At 33.1% G+C, this 16,576-nt stretch overlaps 1 protein-coding gene across 10 annotated transcripts in view; it reads left to right on the forward strand.

Annotated features, from left to right (window-relative positions):
- ANKRD28 (ankyrin repeat domain 28) overlaps window positions 1-16,576 on the forward strand; it is a 94,260-nt gene that overhangs the window by 45,263 nt on the left and 32,421 nt on the right. For all 10 annotated transcript variants that reach the window (XR_015733982.1, XR_015733981.1, XM_034402229.3 and 7 more), the window contains 6 exons: window positions 1,399-1,477; window positions 2,284-2,398; window positions 3,945-4,027; window positions 11,583-11,646; window positions 12,147-12,215; window positions 14,676-14,816. Coding sequence is in view for 8 of the 10 variants with exons in the window: in XM_034402229.3 (XP_034258120.1) it covers window positions 1,399-1,477; window positions 2,284-2,398; window positions 3,945-4,027; window positions 11,583-11,646; window positions 12,147-12,215; window positions 14,676-14,816 (551 nt within the window). In the remaining 2 variants the exon portion in view is untranslated. The remainder of the gene's footprint in view (window positions 1-1,398; window positions 1,478-2,283; window positions 2,399-3,944; window positions 4,028-11,582; window positions 11,647-12,146; window positions 12,216-14,675; window positions 14,817-16,576) is intronic.

Consider the following 16,576-nt stretch of genomic DNA (forward strand, 5'->3'; position numbering starts at 1 on the left):
AATGACTGAAAGGTGAATTTTAAATGCTGTAATAGTATTTTGAGTATCTTTATATATTAATGTGAACATCATCCCTAACAGTCATAGAAAATAAAACATTCATTTTTAATGCTCAAGAAATACATTTTGTTGCGTGGATATTTAGGGAATATCTAAGGATTATTCATCAGTTAGTTAGGGGAAGCTTTGACTGATGACGATTTATTTAGCAAAGGCCCAAAATTACGATGACCCTGAAAAAGGTGACTTACAACCGATCCTTAACCTGTATATATAAAGCTTCCTTTTGAATATATATTTAGTATATTTGCAAATAATAATAAGCAACTTTGAACACTTTAAAAATGTTCATTTAAAAATCTCTGAATATTACTAAAAAAGATAAATGTTATGCAATGCAAAATCATCGAACTTAAACTTTCTTTCATTAGAAAATAAATAAAAGAATGGCTGAGATCTCAATATCAGTAGAGGTATTTTTAAAAAATCCTTTTTACAACCCTGCAATTCCTTAATTCGGGATGATTAATACTATTTTACTACATTTTAAACTTTGCAATGTTTACTTATAGACATGAAGAAATGTGCGATTATCAAGCAGTAAAGATATGATCATACTAAAAGTAAATAATGAATGGGCACTAGACCGTATCACCTTATAACCTATATCTAGAATCCTTCTTCTTTTTCTGGGATGATGTGAGACACAGGAAAAAAATAAACTGGCCCACAATCCTGAAACTATGTATATGAATCAATGTAGTTAACATTATTAACTATATAATAATAATTCATGACGCTTACAGTTTACTAAATTAAAAATTATAAAAAGATACAAAAATGCAATTTATAATAATAGATCAGCAGTAGACATATGAAAATGTTTCCTGAAGTTTGTGTTAGCTAATTTTGATTGAAGATTATAAATATATAATAAATGTTGGGGGGAAAATAGAAACATCCTTATATATTAAGATTGGTATTTCTAAAATAATTTTGTAAGAATAAGGTTTTATTTTATGTATTTAATAATTGGATAAAATTTTAGATGCCTCTTCACTACATTATTTACAGCCTTAAAGCCAAAAGTGCAAGTGAATAAGCATAAACATTCATATACTTTCATGTAAAAATTTTATGTATGTTTTATATTTAACTTCCCTGCTAGTTAACAAGAAACCAAAAAACAAATTGTCCTGTGTAATGGTGGTTTGGTTATTAGTAAGAATAACAAAATGATCATCTTGAAAAATCTATAGCTTTTTTTGACTCGTAATTACCAGTAGAGTTTTTAAATAAAAAAGAATATAAATAGGAAAGAAAAATTAACAGCAAATTCTATGTTTAATTTTGTAAATGGTCTCTTAATAGTCATGGGTTTGACTTCTTTTCTCTCAGAGTAAAGATGGAAAAACACCATTACATATGACAGCTATTCATGGAAGATTTTCAAGATCGCAAACCATCATCCACAATGGTAAAATTTAAAAAAAACATAGTATTACTTATGTTAATTGACTGTATTATTATTTGGAATAATTATATTAATTAATTTTTATCTTCTGATATGCTTAAATGAATATATAAATCTGAATATTTTAAATGTATATTTCAGACTACAAAATTTGTAGGATATTGTTTCGCTTGTTTAGATATCTGAAATTTCATTATCCTTCAGTGCTTAAGTAGTCCAAGTTCTATTATAGTTTTTCTTTGATAGTGTTTGTAGCTTAGCTTAAATTTTGCATTCTGACTCCTAACTCTAAAACTCAATGTCATTATTTTTAGTTTTAGAAATAGTGAATTTTTAGTGAATAAATTTCAAAAAGTGAAGTTTTCTCTAGGTGGAGTAAACTTTGTCTTCTCATTTCAGTCTGTAATTTGTATTACGATCACAATAAACTAGGATTTGGGACTGTGAAACTAACAAACATCACTCTATTATCACAAAAATAAAATGCATGTGTACTTTGGTGTTATTTAAATCATAAATCTATTTCTACTTACAAAAAACGTTAAAAATTATCACACTGCAAAATATATTTGGGTCTTGTTACCCAAATTGTATAACACAAATCAACAGTAGATGTCATTGTGTTTACTCTTTGTTTTTTCATTTTTCTTTGTACAAGAGAAATAGGTATTAGTTATATAGTTGAATTATTGATAGAATTTAATTTCAGCTTCACCATTTGAAATTCCCTGATCGTTTTAACTGTGAATGTATTTGTTTAACATTTAATATACTCACATGACTATACTTAATATTAATTTAATATTCAGGAGCGGAAATAGACTGTGAAGATAAAAATGGAAATACACCATTACACATAGCAGCCAGATATGGCCATGAATTGCTCATTAATACACTGATTACAAGTGGTGCTGATATAGCAAAGTAAGGAACATTTAAACATTTTAATTATGTCCAAATGTGTATGTGTGGATTGCAAAAATCATGAATTCAGAAATGGAATTTTTCATGAACTTTATCAGAATGAATTTCTTCTGGACCATTTTAGTCTGGGGAGGCATGACAATTTCAGGGGCATGGTTAGGATAATTCATCATAATCCAGAAAAGAAATAGAACATGAGTTTTGCAGATACCTAAAATGCCTGTTAATTCAGAAGGTTTTGAGCAATAGGTGATAACTCCTTAACGCATTTTATTGCCTCAGTAGTATAGTAGCAAAAGTTATAAAGTTCTTTTTAGAGCAGAAGACTCCCATTCAAATGTGATATAATATCCTGCATAAAAGCTAGCAAATTACCTGGGTAAAATGGCAATTTTGAAAGGATACAAAATACTCAACCATTATCTTTGAAATATGATTGTTTACAATAGAAAACATTAGTGACAGCTTACATAGCAATTTCCAGAGAATTTACTGGTTTGAATATTCTATAATGAATACAGTTCATAATTATTGTAATGCTCTCTACATGGGGCTCCCCTTGAGAAGCACCTGGAGGCTCCAACTGGTCCAGAATGCGGCCGCGCAGGTGGTGATGGGAGCAATGTGGCGCTCTCATGTGACCCCCCTCCTGCGCGAGCTACACTGGCTCCCGGTGGTCTTCCGGGTGCGCTTCAAGGTTTTGGTTACTATCTTTAGAGCGCTCCATGGCTCAGGACCAGGGTACTTACGAGACCGCCTCCTGCCACCAATAGCCTCTCACCGACCAGTTCGCTCCCATAGAGAGGGGTTCCTCGGGGTGCCGTTGGCCAAACAATGTCGACTGGCGGCCCCCAGGGGGAGAGCCTTCTCTGTGGGGGCACCTGCCATCTGGAACGGGCTCCCCCCGGAGTTACGAAGGATCCAAGACTTACGCATCTTCCGCCGTGCCCTGAAAACGTTTCTATTCCAACAGGCTGGTCTGGCCTAACTCTCCCTTTTAAATTGGTTTTTAAATTGGCTTTTAAATCGGGTTTTAGATCTCTTTTAGATAAATTTGGATGTTTTAATCTTTAAGCCTAAATTATTTAATCTGTTTTTTAATAGTTTTTAACTTTTTTATGTCTTTGTATTTATTTATGGCTGTTCACCGCCCTGAGTCCTTTGGGAGTAGGGCGGTATACAAATATGAAAAATAAATAAATAAATAAATAAATAAATAAATAAATAAATAAATAAATAAATAAATAAATAAATAAATAAATAAATAAATAAATAAATAAATAAATAAATATTCTTTAAATTCATCTGTTGAATTTATTGATATGCAATCTAACATGATATCCCTCCAAAATATACAAAACAATATTTATAAATTTAATTTATAGTTATGGCAGGAAAATTTATAACTTAATTCAATAGACAAATCTCAATGTATTAGGATATTTTCACTCTAGGAAATTAATGTTCATAAAATGGAATTTGGCATGACATCTTGCAATATATGTATTGTAATAAGACTATGATGTCTGATTGTGGTGTATCTTAGGCGGGGTATACATGGAATGTTTCCTCTCCATTTGGCAGCATTAAGTGGATTTTCAGACTGTTGCAGAAAGCTGCTTTCATCAGGTGAGCCATTTAAATTAATTTTAACTCTTCTCCTTTAAACTTTGCTTGCATATTGAAGAACACAATTTGGTATTATCAAGGCATATACATTATAAAAGATTTTTATAGCAGAACTAGGCACTAAAAATTATTGAAAGTTATGACCTTTTCCCTGATCCACAGGGAAAAATCAATAACTTGGTTTACAAATTACACTTCTCAGATAGTGCTTCTTAAAAAAAATCAGTTAAATAAATGCATGTCTAACAAGGGAACAAGGCTTCCTCGGGGTTAAACTTGCTCCTCCTCAGGGTGAACAACAACTAGCAAATTAGTCTCTTTCTGCCATCACCCTTCAATATAAACTGATTGATTTTCCCTTCCATACCAGCCTTTTGGGAAACCAGGAGAGGATTTAAGAGGAAATCTTTGCTCCACTCTTGGTCTTGATAAGTACAAAGAGGAAAAGAAAATAAAAACTTTGGGTGTCAGTAGTTCAGTCAAGCTGAGACATAAAAAAAGTAAATTCTAGAACTGAAACAAACAAATAAAAACTCCTGGCTTTATTAAAAAATACCAAGTTTCCATAAACACTACACATAATTTAAATACAAAATACCTTAACACAATTCTAACCATGGCTGAATAATTTTCAACCTCATCTGAAGTAACTGTCTTATCCAGGATGTCAGCCAACTCCCTCAGAGGGAGCCAGGTATTCTCCACTACAGCATGCTATTGATATCTTTGGTTCAGTGTTGTTTTTTTTTTTATTAATCAAATTTGTATAGCCACCTGGCTCACCAAAAGCAGTTCTGGTGGCATACAATAATCAAGTAAACAGCATGTATAAAAATATAAAAATCTTTCTCCATTGCATTAGGAATCAAAACAAATTTTTAGAAATCACATTTTTGATATTCTATATTTTTTAATCATGTGAATATTCTGAATTAAAATGAGAATATAAACAATAAAAGATGGGATATAAAGTTATAATTAAGAAAAAAGATAGCATTTTAATTTAGTAATATAGATTACATCCAGAAATTTCTTTAATTTATATAGAATGGTTTTAAGAGGTGATTTGATTATTAAAAAAGCCTCAATTCTCTATTCATAAATCTTTTTGTTTTAATCAAATAGTTGTTAGATTTTATATGTATTTATTTATAAAACTTGTTAACTGCTCTTTATTAGTACTCTAATTCCACATCATTGTTTGATCTGCTAACCATTCCTAGCATCATTGACTTCTCGAATGAATTTGCATGCATGATGTGGCCAAAGTAAATCAGACGCAGTCTTTTTTTTTGGGGGGGGGGGGGTCTTTTTTTTTTTTTTTTGTCTCCACAGGGATTTATTCATCTTCAAAAATAACTTCTGGTTCCAGTAAAGAGTTAAAAAAATTCAAGCATTTCACAGGTCCATAAATCAAATATTTTCCCTCACTTCCTCTTTTTTTAAAAATAATTTTTTATTCTTTACATCTCGTTTCCTGAATGGTTTGATTACCGGGTTTCATACATTCCAATGTAAATAATCATAACAATTATTTTTAATAATTGCAGTCCATTTTCAGTTTTGAATTTACTAACATATACTAACATATAGTTTCTGCTGTCATCTTTCAACTCTAAATCGTCTCATAAGTCTATCATACTTCATATTTTCTTAATATCTATTTTTACTATTTCCCCCCTCATATTTCTACTTCCATTTTAGCCCTCTTTTTTTCCCTTCCCTATATTTTAATAATCAAAGATGTCATCTTTCCTTTTTCCATTATTCAGTATTCAATATTCCAATATGTTAATCATAATCTTTTTCACACTTCCCCCCCTTCTCCTTTATCCCACATCTTTCACCCTCATCCAAATTTTTAATCTCTTTTTGTTTTTAGGTTGCCTCCCATTCACTTCTTTTAGATCATTTAGTCTACTTTTAAGTCTATGTTTTGACTATAACCTCTAGCTTTCTCTCCCCTCAGCTTTTTCCCCCATTGTTTTTTTTCTATAACTACTTATTCTAACTCCTTTTTCTTCTCCCCCGCTATCTTCCTGTTTCTTCCATGATGTGGCCAAAGTAAATCAGACGCAGTCTTGTGATTTTGGCTTCTGGTGATGTTTCTGGTTTTATATGATTCAGCATCTCTCTGTTAGTTATTCTGGCTGTCCGTGGTATACCCAATAATTTACACCAGCATCACAGTTCAAAAGTGTTAATTCTTCTTCGGTCAGCCATTCTTACTGTCCAGCTGTCACACCTATGCATCATTATAGGGAAGACTATTGCTCCAACTAGCCTGCTTTTTTATTTATATCAATATCTCTGCTTTTCCATCTTATTCATTTTAACCATTGCAGTGTGGCTAAGGTTTGCATTTAATTTCAGCTGTAGAACTGCCATCTTGAACAATTTTTGATCCAACGAAGATAAATTCTTGAACTAATTTCCTCCTTGTTGATTTTAAACATTTTGTGTCCATTTGCAGCTTTTGTCATTATCTTTGTTTTCCTGGAGTTAATATTCAATCCTACTTTTTCACTTTCATCCTTGATTTTCCAGATCATCATTTTTTCCAGATCTTCCCCATTTTCAGCCAATAGCTTGTATCATCTGCGTACCTCAAATTATTTATGGTTCTTTCTCCAATCTTCACTCCCAAATCAAGCAGTTCTAGGTCTAATTTCTGCATGATCACTTCAGCGTATAGATTGAACAAAAATGGTGATAAAATACGTCTCTGTCTAACTCTCTTACTGATCCTGAATCAATCTGTGGTACCAAAGAACATTCTCACTGTTGCCTCCTGATCAGTGTACAGCCATCTGATGATATCAGTCTGATCAGGTGGGTTGGGAAGAAAGTATAGAAAACACTTTATTTGGTACAGATAAATATATAAATAACATTATTTTTTTTACAGAATTACCATAATACACAATACTTCTATAATAATATTTATAATCATCAAACCCCAAAGTTAAAATGTAATGTATTTCAAAAGGTATAAAAGTGCCTTTCAATCTGGATTACAAAGCATTGTTGATTTTTGTTTTGCAATTTGGAAAAAGTGTCTAAAATGGAAGCTGATAAATGTGCTTGGTGTTGTTGGACAAGTATTTGCTGGTATCAGATTTCTACTCTACTCCACCAAAGACAGAATCATGTCCCTAACCTTTTGTTGTATATCTAAAATGCAGCGTAGGAGCTGAGGAATTCCTGCTGTGACCTAAGCTTAGAGGGGGATTCTGTGTAGGGCATAAACAAGCTTTCAGTTCAGAAGCTTGACCTAGAGGAAAGGTCAAAAGTTTGGTTTGCCTTTTTGCTTGCCAGACAGTCAGCGCACCCATTGAGCAGAGATTCACAGGCATGTACTTGAATTCCAGTTCAGAGTTGGGAACGGAATGTGAAAGTAGCTCAGTTGACTTTGCCTCTGGAAGTGACAGGAATTCAGAGGTCAGGTTTCTTGTTAGACATAGCATATTTATACTCAAACTAAAGGCAGAGGTAGCTGTCTTGCTCTGCTTTTGCTGTAATAAGACTTTCCTGGGAAGATAAGGCAATGGCAGGATACAGCCAGATTAAAGCCCTTTAAGGAAAGCCCTTCACCCTTCATACAAAAGAAGGAGGGAGATATTCAAATAATTTGCAACTTCACCTACCTTAAACCATACAGTCATGACAGAGAAAGCACATCTCATGTACAGTTTTTTTCCTTTTTAACATATATGAACATATGTATATTTTATCTTCAGACCTATGAACATTGAACAAAAAGACCTATGAAAACATATATTTGCAATCAAAAAGTCCTAAGTAGGCATTTCTTATAACTGTGTTCCAGACTCTGATATCAACTGGGAGGATTTTTTTCCCACTGTTCCATGTAGATTTTTTATTTTTTTGGTTGGGCAATGTTTTAGAGTTTTTTGAAAGCATAGTGGGTTTCAATCGTCCACAACATCTGAATGGGATTTAGATCCAGGCTTTGACTTGGCCATTCCAGAACCATTTATTTCTTTTTTTCAGGAATTCCTGATGGATTAATGGAATGTTTGGGATCATTGTCATGTAACAAGACCCACTCTAAATTAAATTTGATTATATTAATTATCCTCAACCAGCTTCTGGTACAATAAGGAATTTATAGAAGATTCTATGATGATCTGACCACACCCTAATGCAGGAAAGCAGCATAAGATTTCATCACCAGACTTTAAGGCTGGTCTCAGGTTCTTCTGATGAAATACCAGCTTTGCTTTTCACCAAACACTTCTTTTGGTATTGTGGTTACATAACTATATATCTTTATCTTGTCTGTCCAGGCAAGGACAAGTCTATCTTTATCTTGTCTGTTCAAGAAATCCTGGAATGGTCATGATGTTCAGATGCTCATGACCAAATGTTAATCTTGTTCAAATATTTTTTCCAGACAGCAGTTTTTTCCCTTTCTTTAGCATACCTCCCGTATATCTAACTTACGCAGCTTCTTTCTAATGGTAGCCTCATGCACTTTGACATTAGTAGTGGTGAGAACTACCTGTGAATCATGTTATGTTATTCAGCATCTTGTATTCAGCTTTTGGGCTGCAGGGATGGCTGCCCTGAGCATGTAGGCAATTATTTGTAATTTTCCCTTTAGGATAATCTTTTAAGCAGTAGAATTATTGATGTTTAAAAGATTTGTCAATCTTTTAAAATTCTTTCCCAGACTCCAGGGCATCTATAAACTTCTTTCTGAAGCTCTAAGTATGGTGATAACTTCAACAATAAAGAGAAAACAAAAGTTAATGTTTGAAATTAAAACAAACATGTCCCTCCCATATCCTCTCTGGCAATTTCTAATCATTTGAATTTGATTTAGTGTGCCTGATTATAATTTCAGATATTTGAGGTAATGATATATATAGAAATGTGGAGTGGTGCGGTGGCCTAGAGGTGGAGATCTCGCCTCACAATCAGGAGGCTGTGAGTACGATCCTAGGTAGAGGCAGCTATTTCTCTTTCTGGGCACAATGAAAATATATCTGCTGAACAAAACTCTGCATTGGCGATAGGAAGGGCATCCAGCCAATAAACCCTCTGCTAGCTCCATTCAGTTGCCCAGACTCCACCCTGCAAGGGATTATGGGGTTGTTAAAAGAAGATGATATATGTAGAAATGTACTTACAGGTGGTCTTGACTTACAGCCATTTATTTAGTGACCATTTGAAGTTACAATGGCATTGAAAAAAGTGACTTATGACTGTTTTTTACACTTATAATCATTGCAGCATCCCAAGGTCATGTGATCAGAATTTGGATGCTTGGTAACTAGCATGTATTTATGATAGTTGCAATGCTCCAGGATCATATGATCATCTTTTTCAACCTTATGACAAGCAAAGTCAACACAGAAGCCACATTAACTTAATAAACTTGCTACTAACTTAACAACTGCAATGATTCATTTAACTGTGGCAAAAAGGTCATAAAATGGGCAAAATTCTTTTAGCAATTGCCTTGCTTAGCAATGGAAATTTTGAGCTCAATTTTAGGTAAGTCAAGGACTACCTGTGTATTTTCCACATACAAAATATATTTTTTACTACAAAATATAAATGGTGCATAATATTTGTACTAATATCCCCTTCATCTATCAATATTGTTGAAATTAAGATCAAATATATTTTGAAATTTACTGAGAAAGTAAAAAATTCAGTGGAGAGTACTTACCATATTTTTCGGAGTATAAGACACACCGGAATTATAAGACACACTTTAGTTTTTGGGGAGGAAAATAAGAAAAAAGCTGATTGGTGGGATCACCCTCCCGGAATACCCCCAATCAGCTGTTCCCAGAGGTGCATTTTAGCAACAGATTCGTTGGTTGTGAGCTCTGTGCCTTGCTTTTTTTTCTGCCTCTGAAACTTCTGAAACACCATTTCATAAAAAACTTTTTTTTCTGTCTCTAAAAGCCTCCTAAACAGCTTCAGAAAAAAAGCCTTTTTTCTGAAGCTTCTTTCAGAGGCTTTTATTCTGAAGGACTATCTGTACTCTGTTCAATCTCCTTTCTTTGGTATTGGTATATAGATTAACCTCTTCTGATCTGTTGGTTATTGTGTCATTTTCCAGATTTGTTAGCATAGTTTGGTTAGAACCTTTCGTTAGATTCTTCTTTTGTTACTTGCCATATTATTTTAGATAAACGCCTTTCTGAGGCTTTTTTTCTGAAGCTTCTTTTAGAGCCGTCTTTCAGCCTCTGAAATCTCATTTGCGAGGCTGGGCGGGATTACATTCGGAGTATAAAACATACCCAGATTTTCACTCTCTTATACACCAAAAAATATGATACTTTTCCCAACTATACATGTCATCTACAGTTAAACTGATGGACAGTGTTTATACTAAATTTATTTTTTTCTAGATAAAATAAATAATTATAGTTTTAATTTTTACTACAGATGAAATCAATATTGTTAGTTTATTATTATTTTTTTGCTGAGAGGACGAAATAAGAATTTTAGTAGATACTTAACAAGTAGTATGAGTTTGTTTACAGTATTATTAACTTAATTGATTGGGAATAGAGTGGCCAACGTAAGATTTGCCTTCAACTAAATCTGTACTATTTCATTTTTGACAATGGTATAGAAAAAAGTGCTCTAATTTGAAGTATCATTTTAAACAGTAAAAATAAGCATTTCCTATTCTCCTGACTTCTCTATTATTGTGCATTATTTTTATTTTCATTTCTAGAACTAAAATTAGATCCAGTTACACTTTCTTCATTTAATTTTTGAAGGACTTACAGTTTTAATTGTTGTGAATATATGGCACAAGCATTTATTCTTGAAAATTATTATACAATTTCAAATCTTGTATCTCTTTGATGAAATTTTACATTAAGAGAGAATTGCACTAGAAATTCTAAAAACATAATCCTTTCCTGATTTTATAAAGTACAAAAGTTTGAATAGAATAGATATTTGGAAAGATAATTATTTTATTTTTGATTACTTCAGTCATATATAAAAGAGATAAAAGAGAATTATTTTCATTTTAAGTAATATATATATACTATTGATTTTCTTTTCTTTAATGTAAATCTCTACCTCAGTTTAAAAACAAAAACTTTTATCTTCTGGCTTTGCTAAGGAGGAAACAGGCAGAACTGTATGTTCATAATCTCTTCCACATTACACTAGATCAGGGGTCCACAGCATACTAGCAACTGGGGTGCACAAATAAGCGAAGACCTATCAATAGGATGCAGGCAGCACTAAAAACACACCCCCTCCAGTCCATGGAAAAATCTTTCTCCATGGAACCAGTCCCTGGTGTCCAAAAGGTTGGGAGCCACTGCAGTAGACCATAATGTAGTATTCTATCTTAAAAAATAAAATGATTAATTTCTCAAAACTAAGATGAAAATACTTTTCATATATTAAATAAGCATCCTGTTGATAAGGCTATATTTCTATAAATAATTAGTTACAGTATAAGAAAGATTGCCTAATGGCATGTTATTTCAAATTGATAAAAGTTGATGAATTTTATTAGTAGTTTCACAAAATCCTTCCTTCATAGGCTTTGAAATAGATATTTCAGATGACTTTGGCAGGACTTGCCTCCATGCAGCTGCAGCTGGAGGGTATGTATTTTTATAGTTCAAGAAAGTTTTACATTTTGGATTTGAAAGTATTCTCAATTAAAACTACATTCTGTTAGAGGATTTATATACCTCTGCTAAGATTGCTGAGAGCAAGTCTGTTGTAGTGATTAAGGCAACAAGCTAGAAACTTGGATATTGTGTGTTCTAGTCCTACCTTAGGCATAAAGACAGGTAGGTGACCTTGGGCTAGTCAGTTTCTCTCATTTTTAAGAAGGAGGCAGTGGCAAGTCACTTCTGAAAAACTTTGCCAAGGAAACTGCAGGAATGTTTTGTATTCTGAGAATTGGAAATAACTGGGGAGGGGGCAATCTTGTTAACATTGTTGGCATAAACACATGGAGAAGTAATTATGCATAGGAAATCTAAAATATTATAGAATTTATAATGCTGTTTTATAAAAGATTATTTCAAAGTCTGAGAGTCATCGTGTGCTTCTTTAAAAAGTATAATCAGATATTAACTTTTAATTTAACTTTCAGAAATTTGGAGTGCCTTAATCTCCTGCTCAACACAGGTGCAGATTTTAATAAAAAAGACAAATTTGGAAGGTAAGAGAGAATGCTACAAGGATAGCTCTACATAAATATGCATATAGTGGTATAAATAGGAGGCTGTTTATGTTTAAACCAGGCATGTTCAGCCTTTTGGCTTGCCTAGGCCACATTGAGAGAAGAGGTATTGTCTAATGTATATAAATGCACATAATAATGTTAAAAGTTTATAATCTTGTGGGTCCTCATTATTAGCTGTCCATGGCTGCCTGGTTTAAGCTATGAAGGTGATCAGTTTATTGTTGTCCAAACAGGAATGTTGTTGCAACAGCATCCAAAAATGGTGTGTTACTTTACAACTAACTAACTAACTAACTATATTTGCATTTGCTTATTCCTAAGAGCTCTGAGTAACTTTAGCACATCTCAACAAAAATAGACCCATTAATCATAATTATCATAATAAATAAATAAAGGATACAGAAAATATATTTATGACAGTGCATCCCAATATTCATAACATGTCTTTCTCCTTAGCAAGATAGAAAAGCTAGGTCTGTTTTCCTGAAATCCAAGAGAAAAGAGTCGACAAGATTTCTGTAGAAAAAAAGGCTCTAAAGCATCAAGATAGCAATTAAAAAAACATTTTCTAAGTTCTGTCAAATGGCATTATTAGATAGATGGGCCCGGAGGGAGTTTATCCTGTTTGATCAGGTTGGACAGGCAATGGGAAAAGGCAATCCTACAGCATAACTAGGCCCAGAACTAGTAGGAACTTAAAAGTAAAAACCAGTATTTCAATACCAACCAGAAGCCAACTGACAGGTAGTGTACCTCTTAGAGCAGTATATATACAAATATAAAGGGAAAGACCAATTAGTGTCCAAGTTGGCATATTTTGTATTGTTGTTCAGTTGCTAAGTCATGTCCAACTGTTTGCAACCTTATGGAACATAGCATTCCAGTCCCCTCTGTCCTCCACTGTATCCCGGAGTTTGTTCAAATTCATGTTCATTGCGTCAATGACATTATCTAACCATCTCATCTTCTACTGTCCCCTTCTCCTTTTGCCTTCAATCTTTCCTAACATCAGGGTCTTTCTTTCTAACCTCTTATTAGGTGGTTAAAGTATTTGAACTTCAGCTTCAGTATCTATCCTTCCAAGGAACAGTCAGGGTTGATTTCCTCCAGGATTGGTTGATTTGATCTCCTTGCAGTCCAAGGGATCCTGCATTGTCTTCTCAAACACCACAATTTGAAAGCATCAATTCTTTGGCACTCAGCCTTCCTTGTGGTCCAGTTCTCACAGCCATACATTACTTCTGGGAAAACCATAGGAGCTCGATGTATAGCATGTTAGAATAATTCAAACAGGAGATGACTAAAGCATGAGTGACTATAAGCAGGGCTTCTGAATCCAGGATTGGCCAAAGTAAGCATATGACATGCAATTCTGCCAATGTCTCTCAGTTGTGCTGACCCAAAGCACAACTTGTCAATCTAGGAATTTTTCAACTTGCAGACCACTTCTCAATAGGTGAATAGAACTTCAGAGCAAAAGATAGTACTAACCTGAAATAGTTTGAGCCACTTAGTGAGTTCACTCTGAATCTGCTTCTTTCAACTCAGACCCTGAATTGGCACTGGGTCAGGATTTCTACTGGATTAACTCTTTGGCACACAATAAAAATATATAACTGGGATACCTGGACCACTTTATGTCCTTAAATTCTTCAGAGAACAAAGGAGCCCCAGTGGATCTGCAAGAAGGGAAAAGTCACTGTGATGCAATTCTGTCCAATAACATGGTTACCCTTCTATTTCACTTACTGAAACAGGAGGGTAGCCATGGTATCAGATACGATTGATTCACAGTGAGAAGTTTCAACTGAACTGCCCACCAGATCCTTGAGCAACTCCCCAAGTGCCCTCTGAAAACTATCAGGATCTATCGATCATGACACTTTGTGTCATAGAAGGTACTTAGTCAATTATTAATCTAGGACAACAGTTATATGTAGTTCAATGTTTGTTTCTGATCTCCTACCATCGTGAAATCATGCTGATGAAATCTAGCAGCAAAATGGCTATTATTCTGTAGTTGTGCTTACTATATTTGTCCAATAGTTAATTTTTTTTCTCAAAATTAAAGAGGGAAATAGAAGTAAATGGCTCTGACAGGTGAGTTACTTTAATTTCCACCCTTAACGTCCTGCCTACCACCAAAGCAGGCTGAAATTTTCCACTAAAATTATAACCTTTTGCAATGTTGCCTCCTTAGTATATTATACAAGTAGTATACATACACATGTACTGCACTCAATAAAGAATTCAATTGTAGGAATTAAATAGGACTAATTGATGTAAAACACATATTTGATTAAAATACTCTCTGCGTAAGAGATCTTCAGAAAATAAGAGAATGTTTATTAGATAGTTGTGCATAATTTTTTCAGTATATAACACTATACACATTTCTGTGCTTTTAAAAAATATGTGTATATTTATATACTACAGAACTCCACTCCACTATGCTGCTGCCAACTGTAATTACAAGTGTCTGTTTGCCCTTGTGGGTTCTGGAGCTAGTGTAAATGATCTTGATGAAAGAGGTTGTACACCACTACATTATGCAGCTGCATCAGACACTGATGGAAAGTAAGTATGGCATTCTTTTTGAAATTACAAAATTCATTATTATAGCTTCTCACTTGGACATAAACCTGATTCAGCTCTCAATTTTCTTTTGGTTTCTTAACAGATTACTTTATATTTAAAAGAAAAATATTTTTAAAGAGAACAGCCTATTATGATAATTATGATATAATTATCATATTCAATCTGTGATTATGTAGGATGTTATATGTTATCGAAAAAATGCAATTCCTTCTATTAAAGTATGTGACACATTACGTTGAATTTTTTTTGTTATGACTTCTACTGTAAAATGTAATATACAAAATTGTAATTGAAACACAGATCTTAACTAAAACCTCTCTCTTGTGTTACTCAATAGCTTCTATGATTCTCAGCATAGTTTGATAATCAAATATTAATTTCATAATTAAGTAATCAGAAATTAATGATATAGTACAGCTCTTTTTTACCAATGCAGCTATTCTGCCCAAACTTTCCAATAACAGAAAACAGGGTGGAAGGAAAGGTTCATTTGCTTGTTCTTAATTCTACTGCAACAGTTTCCAACATTTTTTTTTAACATAGACTGACTATGACTTCAAAAGCTTTTGTGGGCTACTTGTTTTTAGATTCCCATATTGTAACTGCTGAATGTGCAAAGAACATTGGTTGATGAGAAACATATTCATATTATTTAAATTCAAAGAATATTACATTTATAGGAACAAATTATTTGCAATATTGTTGATAATTGTGAAAAGACACTAAAAATAATGATTGATTAGATCAGTGTTTTTCAAATTTTAAGATTCAATTTCCAGAATACCCCAGCCAGAATTCCACATTAAGTTAAAGTTGCTAAGTTTGAAAAACATTATTTGTTATTGATGGGGGCAGATGGTAATTGAAGATACCGAACATACTGTTGGAATTAGGATGTGATGTTACCCTAACATGGGTGATGGAGTTAACAATCCAGCTGAAAGACATTATAGAAGATATCATATGGATTACAAGCTTAAAGTCTTTTTTAAGAGGATTTTATTTACATAAGGGAATATTTTTTAGTGGTGTGGGCAGAAGAATAAAGATATTAAGAATTATTAAGTATGGTAGTCTTGTAGGAAAGTGGGTGGAGACAGGTTAGCTTATTGATTGTTTAGTTTAAGAAAAGGGATATTATGTTTAGATATGGATATATGTAAAAGTTTAGAGTTAAGAGATATATCGATGGGGGTGAAGGAAATGGATAAACTATGAATTGAATAAATGTTAAATTAGGATTTATTATATAGTTCTATAGTGGAAGGTTGCTTTGAAATGTTATATTAATATATATAAAAGATTTGATTTAAGAGATATATGTATGGAGGGGCAGAAAAAGGGTAGATTATGAGCAGAAATTGCTAAACTGGGAGATATAATAATATTATGCTAAATTAGGAGTTATTATATAATGTTATAGAAGAATGTTATTTTGAAATGTATAGTATAAGGGGGATATAATAATATTATTAGAAAGAAAGGGTCAGCATATGTGGGATGGAGTAAGGGGATGGTAAAGTATTATATAATCTGTTATGAATTTGGGTTTTATTTTGAAGAAGCCACAGGGGGAGGGGACGGGGAGGGGGGGTTAGGGAGGAAGGGGGGAAAAAGGGGGGGGAAATTGTATTTGAAAAACTTTTTCAATAAAAAAAAAGAAAAACATTAGATTATGTCTTTTAGAATACAGGGACATAATAATGCACACAGGAAAATAAGCTTTAACATATCATTCC

This window comes from Pantherophis guttatus, chromosome 4, assembly GCF_059756535.1.
Source record: "Pantherophis guttatus breed Tessera chromosome 4, ASM5975653v1, whole genome shotgun sequence".
NCBI lineage: Eukaryota > Metazoa > Chordata > Lepidosauria > Squamata > Colubridae > Pantherophis > Pantherophis guttatus.